At 36.2% G+C, this 15,669-nt stretch overlaps 1 protein-coding gene across 3 annotated transcripts in view; it reads left to right on the top strand.

Moving 5' to 3' along the window:
* Positions 1–15,669, top strand: part of FILIP1 (filamin A interacting protein 1) — a 190,861-nt gene that overhangs the window by 76,886 nt on the left and 98,306 nt on the right. For all 3 annotated transcript variants that reach the window (XM_016141687.2, XM_016141688.2, XM_016141686.2), the window contains exon 2: positions 9,051–9,332. In XM_016141687.2, coding sequence (XP_015997173.1) covers positions 9,057–9,332 — 276 coding nt within the window. In that variant the 5' untranslated portion in view covers positions 9,051–9,056. The remainder of the gene's footprint in view (positions 1–9,050; positions 9,333–15,669) is intronic.

Genomic DNA, 15,669 nt, shown 5'->3' with positions numbered 1-15,669 from the left:
TGTTCAAGTAGAAAGAATATAGGTAAAATTATCAGAAAAAAATTTGAGAGCCTTACCCTTTTTATGTAATCAATGACTATGTGTTACAAACTATGTCTAGTAGAATAATGGCATAAGAATTACAATAACAAAGTATTGTAAATATAAAAATATTTAAAATGTATTTGAAGTTATAGTATGAGTCATTAATATTGAAAATGCCAGAGAAAAGTTATGTCACTTTGTAATTTAATAGTATATTTCTAGATGGTTAAACGATTTTCTTTTTTATACAATTAACAGTAGCCTTATTTTTATGAAGGAAGTAAAAAAGAAAAAAATTACCTCCAAAACATGTTATAGATAGTAGAAATTGGGATAAAGAGGTAAAATGGTAAAAGAGATCAACCTATTTTATTTACATTTAAAGTTTTTAAACCCTCAGATTGTACATTTGTTCAGATTTAGGCATTTAATTTTAAAAAATTTCTTCTTTTGTGGTAGTCTCTGATCTATTATTCTCTCTCTCTCTCTCTTTTTTCTTCTGGAAACCTTTTCCGGATTTGCTGTTATCTTTCTTGAAGGATATTAAAGAGAATTTCATAAAACATTTTACTATGATTTTAGGCTAGGATAGAATAATATTTTTCTATTTTGCCGCAGGTATAATATTTTCTTTGAACTTTTGATTACGACATCACTGCAGTGACTCCAAGGGAATCCACTCTCTTGATATTTAAAAGAATTTTCAGTTGGTGTGGGTAGAACTGTCCTAGTAGAATGAAACTGCCTTAAATAATCAAAAACCTTGGTTATTTTGAAGACTTTATGAGATAAGGAGAATCAAAAAATCACTTATGGCTTGTTGTGTAAACAAGATAAAGAAAAAACATTTTTTAATTGTAAAAAAAATTTAAGGGCAAACCTAATAAAATTTATGAACAGTCTTGGCTATTAGAATGAATAATAATCTCATGAGAAACCTCTGAACATTTCATGAGTTGGGATATTTATAAGTAGACTTACCCAAGTAAATAAGATATGCAGAGAGAATAATCTGGCAGTGATAGAGAATGAGCTAGTTGATTTGATTAGTTTCCTGTATCTTAAAATTCAGATAAAACTAGAGCAAATGTTTTTTTTTTTACCTTTAATTTTGAGTGCTTTGGGTATTGTCATTTGTGTCTAAAATAAGGAATCAGGACATACTAATGTTCTGGAAGCCCCATGTGCAGCAGGCCCTTTGCCAGGCCACGCTATAAAAAGTTGGCATTTCTGTAATTATGTGCTTTCCTTTTCACTATGTACTAAAATTTTTTCCTTACAATTCTAGAAAGTAATTTTAAAATAGAAATTATATAAATAAAATTATGTGACATCTCACCCTATGCACTAGGTAGGTTCTTGAAAAAGTGTATAGATAAAATAAAACCAGGAATAGACAGAGGTTGGATACTTTAGAAGCATAGGAAAGCTGCCAAAACCTAATTTCTGCAGAAAAGGAGTTTTTGTTGGTGCCTGAATTGTAGCATGAGAAGCAAATCTGAAAGGAGGCAAGGGCAGGAGTGAAGGTGCTAGGGAAAATTCAAAGCCAGGGTTTGTGGGAGCTAAGGAAGGTGGGAACCAGAGTGGTTATTTCATTGCTATAGACTTTTTTTCTTTATTTTTTTCTGTTTACTTGTTCCAATGCTTTAGAAATACTTGTTAGTTCAGCATAAATGACTTAATGTCTTTATAAACATTTTCTGATTCCTAGGATATTATTAATCTGACAGTATGCTCTAGGTATTGTCCGATATGTGGGGAATGGGGGATGAGGACAGATGACAGAGATGAGAGAGGGAGGTTTGAAATAACTTTCGGTCTTTCTTTTCTTCACACACTAGTCAGCGAGTTCCATGCAAAGTATTTCTGTCTAATTACTACAAAAGGAAAAGTAAGTGTATTTTATGAACTTTGTCAGGATAATTTGCTTACTAAAGAGAAGAATCTGTGCCCCAGATTACATCACCTAAAAAAAAAAAAAAAAAGATTAAAGATTGCAAATCCGACGTGAATCTTTAGATTATTTACACTTTTTTCTTGAGGAGAACTTTCTTTGAAGGATATACACTAGGACGAAGCAAAGGCATTTTTGGCATCTTTCAGAATGTTTATTATCTACATATCCCAAACTTGCAGCCACATAATTGACTATTAAGAAGCCTATGGAGTGCCAGATGCCTTTTCTGTTACCTGCCTGCTACTCCTCTAAGCACAATGGACAGGATTTGGCTAACTCTGATTAAGTGTTTACTATTGTTCAGCTCTGGGGCTTTTTACACAATAAGTCTGTGATGGTCCCTGTTCAGACTTTGCATCCTGTTTTTATAATCTGTATCCTTAATAACTGACCAGTTTCCTTCTCAAGAAGATTTTTAAATGATTCATTATTTTACAAGTTCAGCAGCAGGTTTATAATTTTAGAAAAAGTATTTTTACTTAGCAACCTAATTTCAGTTGCTGTGTGAGTTTTGCAGAGTGTCTATGGAGGAAGACATAGATTTTTTCCACATTTTATAATGTGAAGTGAAAAAACATTACCTTAATAAGCATTTGTAAAATTTTCTGGATCATTTGGTATACAGAATGTTTCGCCCGCATTCCAGAACTTACAGGCAAGAACTTACAGGCAAGCCCTATAAAGTAAGTAGGTATTTGGAGTCAGACCTTTGTTCAGATCCCAGTGCTTCTATTCACTAGTGTTAGCTGTGTAATGCAGAAAAATATATTTAATCTCTTTAAAGCTTAGCAACTTCATCTATAAAACTGAGAATTATAGCACCTACTTCATAGTGTTCATGTGAATATTAATTTAAATGAGATGCTGTATGTAAAATGCTTTGCACACTGCGTAGCACTTAAACAGTAAGAAGCGAGAGCTATCATAATAAGGAAGAGTATGAATGTCACTAAATGTGATACCTGAAAGTTCATTATTGTGTGGACATTTTATCCTTACAAAATATAATAAAATAGTTTCAAGTGGACATTACTGATAACAGACTTGGTTACACTATTGAGAAATTATGTTTCTCCCTTACAGGTTGTCTAAATCCTTCCTAAAACATTTCTTGACTAGTTTGTTATCTCTGTGTAATTCTGCATTCCTGTGATAGAGCAGGTGCTAATTGCTGACTTTATTGTGGAGATAAAGATAGTAGACCCTATTTAGCTTACCAAGAGAGGGTTAAAACTCATGTGCACCTGTCAGAGGGAAAGCGATTAATGTAAAATTTCGATGTCATAGAGGAAAAATATTTGCTAAGACAGAATTAACATCATTGAGATTTTCTATCAGTCAAAGTAAATTAAGGTGAGAGAATAAGAAACTCAGGTTTTAGAACTGATTAGTGATGTAATTAGATAATTCTAAAATTTTTCTTCTGTGATTAATTAGATAATTAATTAATTCTCTAATTAATGTTCATTAAATTAATATAATTGTTATTTCTGCAAAAGCTATTAATGTTACAATTTATTTAAAAATATTCATATCAGACTGAAATTTTTCATAATAATTTTTTATTTTTCAATATGGTTGCCATACAATATTATATTAGTTTCATATATACAACATAGTGAGTAGACATTTATGTAACTTATAAAGTGATCACCCCAATAATTCTAGTACCCATCTGACACCATACATAGTTATTACAATATTATTGACTATATTCCCTATGTTATACTTTATATCCTAATGACTGTTTTATAACTACCAATTTGTACTTTTTTTCATGCACACCCACAATACCCTCCCTGGCAACCCTCAAATGTTCTCTATATCTATGAGTTTGTTTCTGTTTTGTTTATTTTGTTCTTTAGATTCCACACGTAAATGAAATCATATGGCATTTGTCTTTCTCTGTCTGACTTACTCAGCACAATACATTCTAGGTCCATCTATGTTGTTGATTTTCAGATGGCAAGCTTAAATTCTTAAAAAAACATTTTTTATGGCTGAGTAATATTCCATTGTGTATAGGTACTATCTTTTCTTTATTCATTCATCTTTTGATGGACACCAAGTTGTCACTATGTCTTGACTATTGTAAATAATGCTATAATGAACACATAGATGCACATGTCCCTTTGAAGTGGCATTTTGGTTTTTTTAAGAAAAATACTCAGAAGTGGGATTACTGGGCCCTTCTTTGTCTCTTGTTATAGACTTTGTTTAAAAATGTATTTTGTCTGGTATAAGTATCGCTACCGTGGTTTTTCTTTTTTTAATTAATTTTTGTTTTCATAAAATATCTTTTTCCATCCCTTTATTTTCAGTCTATGTGTGTCTTTTGATCTGAAGTGTGTCTCTTGTGGGCAGCATATGTAAGGGTCTTGTTTTATCCATTCAGCTACTCTATCTTTTGATTGGAACATTTAATCCTTTTACATTTGAAGTAATTGTTATAGATATGTAGTTATTGCCATTTTATTTTTCACATTTTTGATATTTTTCTTCTTAAAGAAGTCTCTCTAACATTTCTTGTAATATCAGTTTGATGTTGAATTCCTTTAGCTTTTTCTTATCTAGGAAACTCTTGATTCTAAATAATAGCCTTGCTGGGTATAGTAATTTTAGTCATAAGTCCTTGCTTTTCATCATTTTGAATATTCTGTGCCAATCCCTTCTGGCTTGTAAAATATCTGTTGAGAAATCAGCTGACAGGCTTATAGGAACTCCCTTATACGTACTAACTGCTTTTCTCTTGCTGCTTTTAAGACTCCCTCTTTGTCTTTAACCTTTATCATTTTAATGATGATGTGTCTTGTGGTGGGCTTGTTTGAGTCCATCTTGTTTGGGACTCTCTGCACTTCTTGGGCTTGTATGTCTATTTCCTTCGGCAGGTTAGGGAAGTTTTCTGTCATTACTTCTTCAAATCAGTTTTCAATTCCTTGCTCTCTCTCTTCTTCTTCAGGTAACCCTATATTGCAAATGTTGATATGCTTGTTATTGTTCCAGAGGCTTCTTATACTATCCTCATTTTTTTGAATTCTTTTTTCTTATTGCTGTTCTGATTGGGTGTTTACTGCTACTTTATATTCTAAATTGCTGATTTGATCCTCTGCTTCATCTACTCTACTATTGATTTTCTCTAATGTATTCTTCATTTCTGACTGATCCTTTTTTATGTTTTCTATCTCCATTTTTATGTTTTCTGTCTCTTTATTAAAGTTCTCATTGAGTTCATCTACTCTCTCTCTAAGTTCATTGAGCATCCATATAACCACTGTTTTGAACTCTACATCTGGTAGTTTGTTCATCTTCATTTGTTTTGTTCTTTTTCTTTTCTTTTTTCCTTTTTTTTTTTTTTTTTTTTTAGCATTGTTCTATTCTTTCAATTGGAACATGTTTCTTTGTCTCCCCATTTTGGCTGCCTCCATGTGTTTGTTTCTACGTATTAGGTAGGACTCCTAAGTCTTCCAGTATTAGTGCAGTCTTCCCTGGTCACCTGAGCTGGGTGCTACAGATTTGTTCCTTGTATGGGTTGTATGTACCTTCCTATTGTAGTTGAGCCTTCACTGCTGTTTGCATGTCAGTGGGAGGAGTTGAGCATCAGGGTGATTGGTTGTGAGGACTGGTCTGTGAGGGGCTGACCCTATGAGCAGGATTTACTTTAGCAGGGCCTGCCCAGTCTGCCCTTTAGGTGTGTCATCCTTGGATGCAGCCCTGAATGGTGCTCCAGCTCAGGTTGAAGCAAGCCACTGGGCGTGCTGGCCCCAGGGCTTCCTGGGAGAGGCCCTGCTGTAGGCCAATTTTTCTTCAGCCTGTGTACTGCCCAGTACCACCAGCAAGAATCACCAAGCAATCCTCAGGTGGCCGCCGCCTGTGCTGGGCTTACAGGTGCTGTAAGAGGCCAAAATGTAAACCAAAGCCATCTGCTGCTAGTGCTGGACTTGGAACTCATCAGCAAGAGGTATGGGGCATGCCGACTCCAGATGCTTCTTGTTTAGGTCTTGTGAACCTTTGAGAAGTGTTAGGAAAGTCTGTAGCATGAGCCAAGACAAGCTGTATGTATGGAAAAGCTACTGGAGGTGGCTTGGATAGGCAGGTCTGCAAGTTGGGTGGGGCAGGGTCTCAGGAAATAACCTCGGAAGGGTAACCTGTGTTAGCTTGGTTGATGGAGACTTAGATATGGTGGTGCCTGCATCTGCAGGCTGAGAGAAAGGAGGGGGTGGGGTCAAGAAAGAAACAATGGATTTTGCCTTATGTCTGTCTGAGGAAAGCTGCCCCTCCAGCCTTCGCCCTGAAGCCAGACAATTCAATTCCTTCCTTATGTCCATGGTGCTTTTCAAGCAGCTGGCCCAATGCTGGAGCTCAGAGTGAGTGAGTCAGTCAATAATTCTGTGTGAGCCCTTTAAGAGGAATGTCTATGACTCCTTCGGCCATAAACTCTTCTGGTTTTCACAGCCAGAAGTTGTAGGAACTTCTCTTCCTGTTACTGGAACTTTGGGTTGTGGTGCCTAGTGTGGGGCTGGGACTTCTTGCTCCTCTGAGGAGACCTCCACAGCAAAGATATCCCTCCCAATTCTCAACAACTATATGCTGTTGTGGGACCAGCCCATTTCATGTCTTCACCCCTCCTACTAGTCTCAAGGTGGCCGCCTCTGGATGTGCCAGGCTTTAGGACTTCTGTTCAGTCAGACCTCAGGAGACTCCCAATAATACTAAGAGTTAGTACTAAGTAAATATCACTTTCTGTATGTTTGCAAATATAATTGATTGAGTAAATGTATGTAACATATAGTCATACGTTTGTCCTATTTTAGGAATATCCTAATGCTGTAGATCTCATAAAAGATAAAGATAATCCAAGGAAATAAGACATAAACGCATGCTACAGTCAAAAAGAAATGCTGTGTATGATTAAGGCTGTGTATAATTAAGTTTAAAACATCACCCCTCACATCTTGTGTTTTAGAAATCATTGTCTAGAATTTCTATTAATGCATGATCTAAATTTAAGTTGTCAAATCAATATTTGATGTACCATTCCAAAGAGTCTTCAGATCTTATAGAGAAAGTTATTTCAGATAAAAGGAATTCACATATGGTTTAGAGTTGTAGGGATTCACAATTCAATCTAGGTAGCCCATGTGTCTTAATTGTAAGGTGTAACAGGTCAAGATTTAAATTTGAAACTTTCTATTCGTCCTCTCTCTCTCTTTTTTTTTTTTTTTTTGGCTTGGGGCTGAAGTTGTCTCACTCTGCTCACAAACAAGCGGTGAGGAAATACAGTAGGTCTGTTCTGAAGCTCTCTGGCTTCCATTACAATGATACATCTATTCTTTGTTCACCAGAAAAGCACAAAAGATGTTCTAAAATTCCAAGGATGAATCACTAAGTTAACCAGAAAACAGGATACCAGTGTAAAGGACTGCCTCTTATGTTTATGTTGTTCAAAGTTAGGGTGCTGTAGAAGGTTCACGCACACACACATGCACACACTCACAATATAAGAGTTTAGTTCAAAAAAAGGAGTACGAATGTAGATTTCAAGATTTGTTGGAAGAATTAAATATTTGCTATCTGAAGGGAAACACCACACTGTATTTATTTTTCTATTATAAACCTAGTGTTTTGGAAAGCTTTCCTTAGTTTCTTAAGTATGATTGGGTTCATAAAGGAAATTTACTTTCAGAAAACAAAGTCCCTGTATTTTATCTGGAATGAGTAATGAAAAGCTTGCTGCTTAGCTGTTCAGGGAAAAGACTATTTATCCCGTGAGTTGTAAATAAGCCCATGCACTAAGCTACTACATTTAAGGGTTTTGGCAAATTTTGGTGTACAGCCTCCAGGATATTAGGCTCTCTTTAGAGCAGTTCGAATCCTAGCTTTTGAGTTCACTTTGTTTGTAACATATCTGTAGGTCAAGCTCTTTTGCTCAGAGACTGACAGAGAATTTGTAAAGCATAAATTACAAAATGACTTGAAGGTGCTTGTCATGGAACAACTTAGTTGCCCCTTCACCTTTTTTCTTTATTTGACCTCAAAAAATATTCTTTTTAATTTTGATTTTGAAATTGATCTGTTTTCTCGCATTTTTTTGTGCTTTTATTCTTTTACTGTAAATGAGGCTATGGAAAAATAGAATTCCATATCACTAAAAACTACACCACCCTTTCCCTTTGCTTTTCATTTTTCCTCTCTTCATTTAAAGCTCTTTCCACCCTGAATGGATTTTTCTGCACAATGTGACTTACATCTGCTTCCTGGCAGGGTTTGAGGTTTGAATTTTCTGATAGACTTAATTTAGAATTGCTTAAAAAAAATAAACTTTTATTTTACAACAACTTTACATTTACAGAAATGTTGCAAAGATAATACTGGGGGTTCCCAAATACCCTATACCCAATTTCCTCTATAATCAACATCTTACATTAGTACGGTACATTTGTTATGCTTACTGAACCAATATTGATATATTGTTATTTACTAAAGCCCATATTTTATTTATATTTCTTCAGTTTTCCCCTAATGTCTTTTTTGTTTGTTTGTTTTAGGATCCCATCCAGACTGCCACATTACATTGTTCTTAGGCTCCTCTCGGATATGACAGTTTTTCAGATTTTCTTTGTTTTCAATAACCTTGATAGTTTTAAAGATTACTGGCCATGAGTTTTGTAGAGTGTCTCTCAATTGTGATTTGTCTAATTTTTTTTTCATTATTAGACCTGAGTAATGTGTTAGGGGAAGAAGACCACAAGGATAAAGTGCTGTTCTTATCACATCCTACCAACATACATAGCATCAGCATGACTTAGCACTGTTGATGTTGACTTTGATCATTTGACTTGAGATGTTTGTCAGGTTAGAATCACATTTTCTCTCTTTCTTGAAGATCATGCAAGCATTTTCCTGAAGATTTTACTGATACATCTATAAAGCTTTAAGGAAGCTAAGTGGGGCTGATCTTTTGGTTTTTCTTTATTGGTGATGTTGTAAAGCTGCTATAAGTTTCTAAGTAGTTAGACAAAAATAATTTCAGTGGTGGTAAATACATCTAAACTTTTTTCATGTGTTATAGGTGGGAATGAGATCCCGAAACCAGGGTGGTGAAAGTTCATCTAATGGGCATATCTCATGCCCCCAATCTTCCATCATCAGCAATGCTGGTGATAAAAGTCTCTCAGAAGATGCAAAAAAGAAGAACAAATCAAATAGAAAGGAGGATGATGTCATGGCCTCAGGAACTGTCAAACGACACCTAAAACCATCTGGAGAAAGTGAACGAAAGAATAAAAAATCCTTGGAGTTATCTAAAGAAGACCTCATCCAGCTACTCAGTATAATGGAAGGGGAGTTACAGGTAGAGTAGAATTTTCTCAACTATTGTGCCTTGAGTTCCTAAACTATAAAATAAGAGGCTATAAATCTACCTTTCTCACTGGATTGTGAACTACATGAGGTAAAGGGCTATGTTTTTTTATTCATTTCTAAATCTCTAGTGCCTGACACCAGTTTGCACTGAGTATATATTTGCTGAATTAATGAATAAATGAATGTATGCTGATTCTAACTTCGAGCTTCTCTAGAAGCAGAAAATTTCTTTATGATATGATTTTGGTAATAATCTAACACAGGCACCTGTACTTCATAGTAGGTATCAACAAACTTATCTAATTTAGCCTTTGACTATGGTTGAAAACTGTAGAAAATCATGATTATTAAAAGGCAAAGTTAAGATCAAGTGTTACTTTTGATTTTTTTTTTCCAGAAAGTAGAGTAAAGGAGAGATAAGGGGAAAGAGAGAGGGAGAAAGAGAGGGAAAGACAAAGAAGTTTTTTGTTTAAACCAGCCTTACACTTTTCTCATTTTTTCATAACTTTCATCTTTAATTTTCTATGTCATAGGAGTTGAGAAGCACAGAAATAAGCAGAACATTGTATTACAAAGACCTAATACTTTCACAGTGTGTTTCAAGTCTATTATCTCATTCAGTCTCAATAAAAAATGTAGGTATTATTATCTATATCTTCTAATGAGGAAACTGAGGCCCAGAATGGTTAAAAATTTGTCCAATTCTCATCTCAGGCCTCCAAATTTTTGTTCTAGTGGTCTTTCCATGGTCCATCCTCACTAACCTTCTGTAGCCACCTGAGCCAGGTCCCTCATTTAGTGTGTTTTTAGGGATCCAAGAAGGAATTGTGGTTCTTCTGATTTCCTGAGCTCCAGACAATTATATTTCTGGAAGTGGGGAAACAGTAACTTATTTTTTTGGTCGTGGTGGTAGGGGGAGAAGATGACCTGAGTAGAGTTGCTGTTTTCCTTTTTGTTTTTGTTAGGTTCTTAATTTGCATGAGCCTCTTAGGGCAATCAAATGATTGTGTGAGATAAATCCTTTGTTTGGTTCAGTTAGCATCAGAGAGATTATTTGCAACCTGCCCTAAACTAGGGTGGGATAGCCTGATCTGTTCCTGTTCTCACCTGTATGTGCACACAGATAAGGAAACCCCTGGGGTAAAGAGAAATTGGAAACATAACAAAACTCGGATTTAAAAAAAAAAACAAACAAAAATAATTGAGCCTATTATTTGCTGGTGGATAAAAATCACATTTGCATTTCATATCAAAAGAAGAAAATTTCCATAGTGCCACCATTACTGAAAATAGTTTCACCACTCCCAGAAATAGGCTAATGTTTTGCCTATTGACATTTACTGTGTTAGAAGGTAGACTATATTAGTCCAACTTTTTAAGCTACCTTCAGCTAATAGTATTGATCTGAGTGGAAGGTACAAGGGTTGCCTGAGAAATCTTCACAAAACAATGTTATCAGTTCTCTTCTCTCCAGGCATGGTGGTCTATGTGAAGCTTGTGTCTCTTCCAGACTCTAATTTCTGTAGAAGGCTGTTATATCATGATGGATTCTGGAAAGCACTTAAGATTCACGTGGCTTTTATGTTCATGGTTTTGCCTGATGTAGTTCCAGAACCTATATATTCACAATGTAAGCCCACACACCCAGGACATTAATGAAATTACCCAGGAGACTCCAAAGAAATTTTGCTTTCACATTTTACTTTTCATTAATCTTAACAAATATAGGATACCTTACTTTACACAATAGTTGTATTTCCAAGTAGCAATAAATAAGTAAAAAGTTTAAGATATTTCTGGGGGAGGCAATGAAGGAAAAGAGAAATGGAAGACTTGATATTTTATGAAATCCCATAGTGAATTCATTTGCAAAGCAAATAATTCATCTCCCATGTAGTTATATGCGTACACACATATATATGTATTTGCAATTGCAAATTTTGTAATACTAGATTTGTTAAAAATGAAAGTGTTTCCATATTTAGAGTTGTAGATATATGTTCTTTTAAAAGATATTGTCTTTTATTAGCATTGTCACATGAAGTGGCATGTGTGTTGTAGTTAAGAGTGGGAGCCAGTGGGCATTAACAAACAGGAGTGGACTGGTAAAAATGCAGCAGTCAGGTTTGCCAGACTAGAGATAAGAAAAAAAAGTATCTAAAGGTCTGGTATTGAGCAGAGAGGCAGGGATATGCCTCAGGAGATAAGTTACCATCAGCTCAGGCCTTTATGCCATTTACCTTCTTTATACTACATATGTGACAGACTTGGACAAGTTATATGACATGCCAAGGTTGTGCATTAATTTAGTTACATTTACTATAGGCCCAAATTTCCTGTGTCTAAGTTCAACGTCTCTCCAACTATGTCATTTGCACTCTGAGGATATTAAAGTGTGGGCTCCAGAACCTTTATATTTACTCTTTGCCTCTGGGATTTCTTTAATGTAGACTTACATTGTGAACTTTGGGGCCAAAGCCATCTTGTAAAATGATGAAACATTTTTAGGTATGATAAATTGAGGGAAAAGAAATCTTTCACATCAAAGAAGTGGAATATGGTCTAAACCATGAAGTTCGATGTGCTCTGTATAGTGAGAAAAATGGGGAAAGGCAGCAGAGTCACAAGCTGGACACTACACAGCTCTGAGGGGCTTCATATTCACTTCTCTATGAGTATTGTGCCCTGAAGTTGTGCAACAGCTCAGCCTTGGGGGGACTGGAAGTACTAGTCAAAAGAAGTAGGGTGACACACAGAGAAAAGGAGCCTATAAAATTGGGGAGAAAAGACCAAGATCAGGCCTGCCTGTAGGAGATCTACCCTGGAAGTGACTTGGGAAGAAGGAGGAAATGGAGACTCACTCAGACTTTTTATACTCCTTTTCTCTTTCTCAGACTCCTTGTTGGCATCTCTCATTCTCTCCAACTCTGTATCCAGAGTTTGGACATTAGAGACAGTTTGCGTATTTTCTAATACTAGCACCTGCTGCATTTAGAATCTGTTGTGTGATCTATGGGAATTTGTTGAACCAACATCATAAACAGCATGACCTTTATTGTTAGCATTGGCTGTTGGCAAAATCTGCAGACTTACTGTTTTGTTTGCCAGTCCAGGTATAAAGTAAATTCTTGACATGCTCCTTTAATGGACACGTATTACAAATGGAGTTGCCCTTCCCAGGGATATTTGCATTTTAAGGAGTCTTGTCTAGAACTGCTGATGTCATGACCCTTATCTTGGAGAGAAACATCTTCCAGATTTTTCAAGCCACATCTTAGCAGATGCAAGCCTGTCATCTCAGGACAATGACTGGCTGACACTGCCTGCATAGAAGTAGCAGGGATGGTTTTCATTATTACATTTCTGTCATTGACTGGTTCCAAAAACAAGTACTTTCTAATAATCTGGAACATCTTTTTTTCTTCCGGTGAAAAACTGGTTACAAGTTTCCCACACTAAACTGAATATAATAAAATAGTACACCCAGACCATCGTTTGGTCACCATGATTAATTTCCCCTGTATTTGTCCAAAAATAGCACTTTAAAGAAGTCATTCAATTTGGCTGCATTCAAAATGACTAAAGTTCAAAGGAAATGGTCCTCACGTCAAAAAGTCATAAGACTGAAAACTTAGCAGAAGTTTCATTCTTAGGGCATTAATTAATTAATTATTTCTACATTGATTGATTTTACAATATTTAAGAAACATTGCTGTGCCAGAGGTCTGATACTCGCAGCTAAAATTTGATGAACTCCTACTATATACCAAGTATAGTTTTAGGCAGTAGATATTACAGTAGTCATGAAGAAGGAGTTTATGACCTAAAGGATAGATGGGAATAAGTAGGAATGAATATTTTATTGGTTAATTGCAATGCAAATTATGGTAGTACAAAGGAGGGAAAGATTATGAAAATCTCAAGAGATGAGTGAAAGCTTCATTGAAGAATTGGACCTTAAAGAATTGACAAGTTTTGGACAGGTTGAGATAAGTGTAGCAACTGACATGAGCAGAATCAAACACAAAGTGTGTGGGAAAGTATGGTTCATCGGTGAGTAGTCTTGCTTCAGCGAAGTATTTAGTGGAAGTAAAACGATACCTCCTTTTGGAGACTACAAATAAGACATCTAAAAAACAACATTTAGAAGGTGTGATACCTCAGGGGAGTGGAGTGATGCAGAAACCAAGGGAGTCAAGATCATCAAGAAGGGAGAAGTTGCATCAGTCAAAATTTCAGCAGAAAGTTTCAGTCAGATCTGACTAAGGGGTGTTCTTTGGGTTTGTGAAACTGAAGGTCATTGGCAACACTTGCCAGAACAATTTCAGTGAGTTTAAGCCTCTTTTTAGTAGTTTGAGAAGTGATATTAAAGAAAGAGAGTCACATGTTCTGTTGAAACTCCAGGAAATTAGAAATTTTTTTGGTAAGAATTACTGAGATTTTCTGATTTTTGGTGGGTGGGGGAGACATAGCCAAAGAAGCCAAATTTCCCTTTTCTTTAGCATAGCAATAAATTATTTGTTGGGCACAGAGAATGCCCTTAGTGCTCATTCGTTGACCCCTTGCTTTGAAATTACAATGTTGCTTTTCTCTACTTTGGGCTTTAAGTGAAATATAGAATTATTCAAGAGTAAAAGGCTAAAACAATGTATCTTGAATGCCAAGTCCTATGGGGAAGTGGTGTAGGACTGAAAAAATTTGGTCCTTGACCTTATTAGTGTTGACTTTGAGCTTTAGTTTAATCTCTGTCTGTATAATAATGGATTGTTGTGATTGCTATACTTAGCCAATAGAGATGTTGTTTGGAGAGCTTTGCATGAGAGGGGAGTAGAAAGATAAGATAGTAGCTAGAGGGAAACTCAGGTCAAGGGAGGGTTTTTAATAATGAAAGTAGCTTTACTATGGGTTAAGGGGTTATAGGATGAGAAAAGAACAGGGTCATATAGGAAAGAGCAAAGGTTTTTGATGAAGCAGTCTCAGAGAAGGCAGGAAGAGGAAATCAAAGGTATGGTTTTGAGCTGACCTCAGGTTTTCCTTTGAAAAGGAAGGAGACCCTTCATTTCTGTGACAGAGGGAAGGAGAATGAATGGGTGAAGATGAAAATAATTTTTGTAGCAGAGGGGTGGGCAAGTGAAGCCTCAGCTTTGTTGGCAAGAAAAAGACAAAGTTATGTTCTGCTGGAAATGAGGAGACCTGGGCCAAGTTTGGGTCTTAAAGATAATTATGTACATGCTGTATTGCTACTTAGGGGACTGTTAGAGGAAGGTGATTATGGATAAATAGGAGCATTAATGAGTGGAGTTTAGGATTCAGCCAGCAGAGAGACCTATGTGTTTGCAATGGCACCAGTCTGTTTAGAAAGAAGCCTGAGTGAAAAAGCATTGATATATTTCATAGCACTGAATCTAGGGTTGCCTTGCCCAAGTGGGTGCAGTGGATGGACAGAAGTGAAGCAAGTGGAGTGTGTTGGTGAGATGGTGCCAACACAAGGAAGAGATATCAAGAGGAAGGAGCAGGTCAATGGGAGGATGAACCTGAGAGGGCTGGAGAGACTTGAAATTGGGCTATTCGCATTTAACTTTTCTACATGTTGCAGTTTTAACTAATACAAGGTCTTGGGTGTGGTTCTGGGAGTAGAAGGGAAAGCAATTAGAATTAATGAGATCAAGAATTGGTAAAGTTAGGATACTGACTAAATCTCTCACATGAATGTTGAAACGTTCCAGAATGATGGTAGGGTTTGGAGTGGAGAGGAAGTCTGTATCATTTAATAAATATGAGAACTGGGGACTAGAAGGTCAATAGATAACTGCTTCCAGGCTACTTTTTCTGAAGTGTTTCTCTGATCATGTTAATCTGTTATTAGGAATTTTAAAAAGGTCCCCAGACCCTATCTGATTGAAAACTAAATTACTCAGACTGGTCTGAAAAAGCTATTTATTAAGTGGCTCATCCTTAGCTATAAAAGCTCATCTTTAGTGTTCCTTAAAATGTCCATTCCTATCCAACCAGGCAGTCTCTATGTTCTTCCCCAAACCTGACACATACACTCACACCTAAAATCTCAAACACTATCACAATGCCAAGTGTTTTTTTTTTTTTTTTCTTAAGTGTCTTCCAACTTGAGGGTACTTATGAGACAAACTGGGACTCTTTAGTAAAATTTGGGATGTGTATTTGTCTTTTTTTTTGTCATATTCCCCTCATGATTAGGGTAAGCAGGGAGGGAGGTGAGGGGGGGGAGTGGGTGGGGTAGGGGGAGGAGGGAGGGAGGGAGGAGGAGGGAGGGGAGGGGAGGGAGGGAGGGAGGGAGGAAGGAAGGAGGA

The sequence above is a fragment of the Rousettus aegyptiacus genome, unplaced genomic scaffold (genome assembly GCF_014176215.1).
Source record: "Rousettus aegyptiacus isolate mRouAeg1 unplaced genomic scaffold, mRouAeg1.p scaffold_m13_p_1, whole genome shotgun sequence".
Classification (NCBI taxonomy): Eukaryota; Metazoa; Chordata; class Mammalia; order Chiroptera; family Pteropodidae; genus Rousettus; species Rousettus aegyptiacus.
The sequence above is the reverse complement of the archived record's forward strand: the minus strand, read 5'-3'. Positions and strand labels throughout refer to the sequence as shown.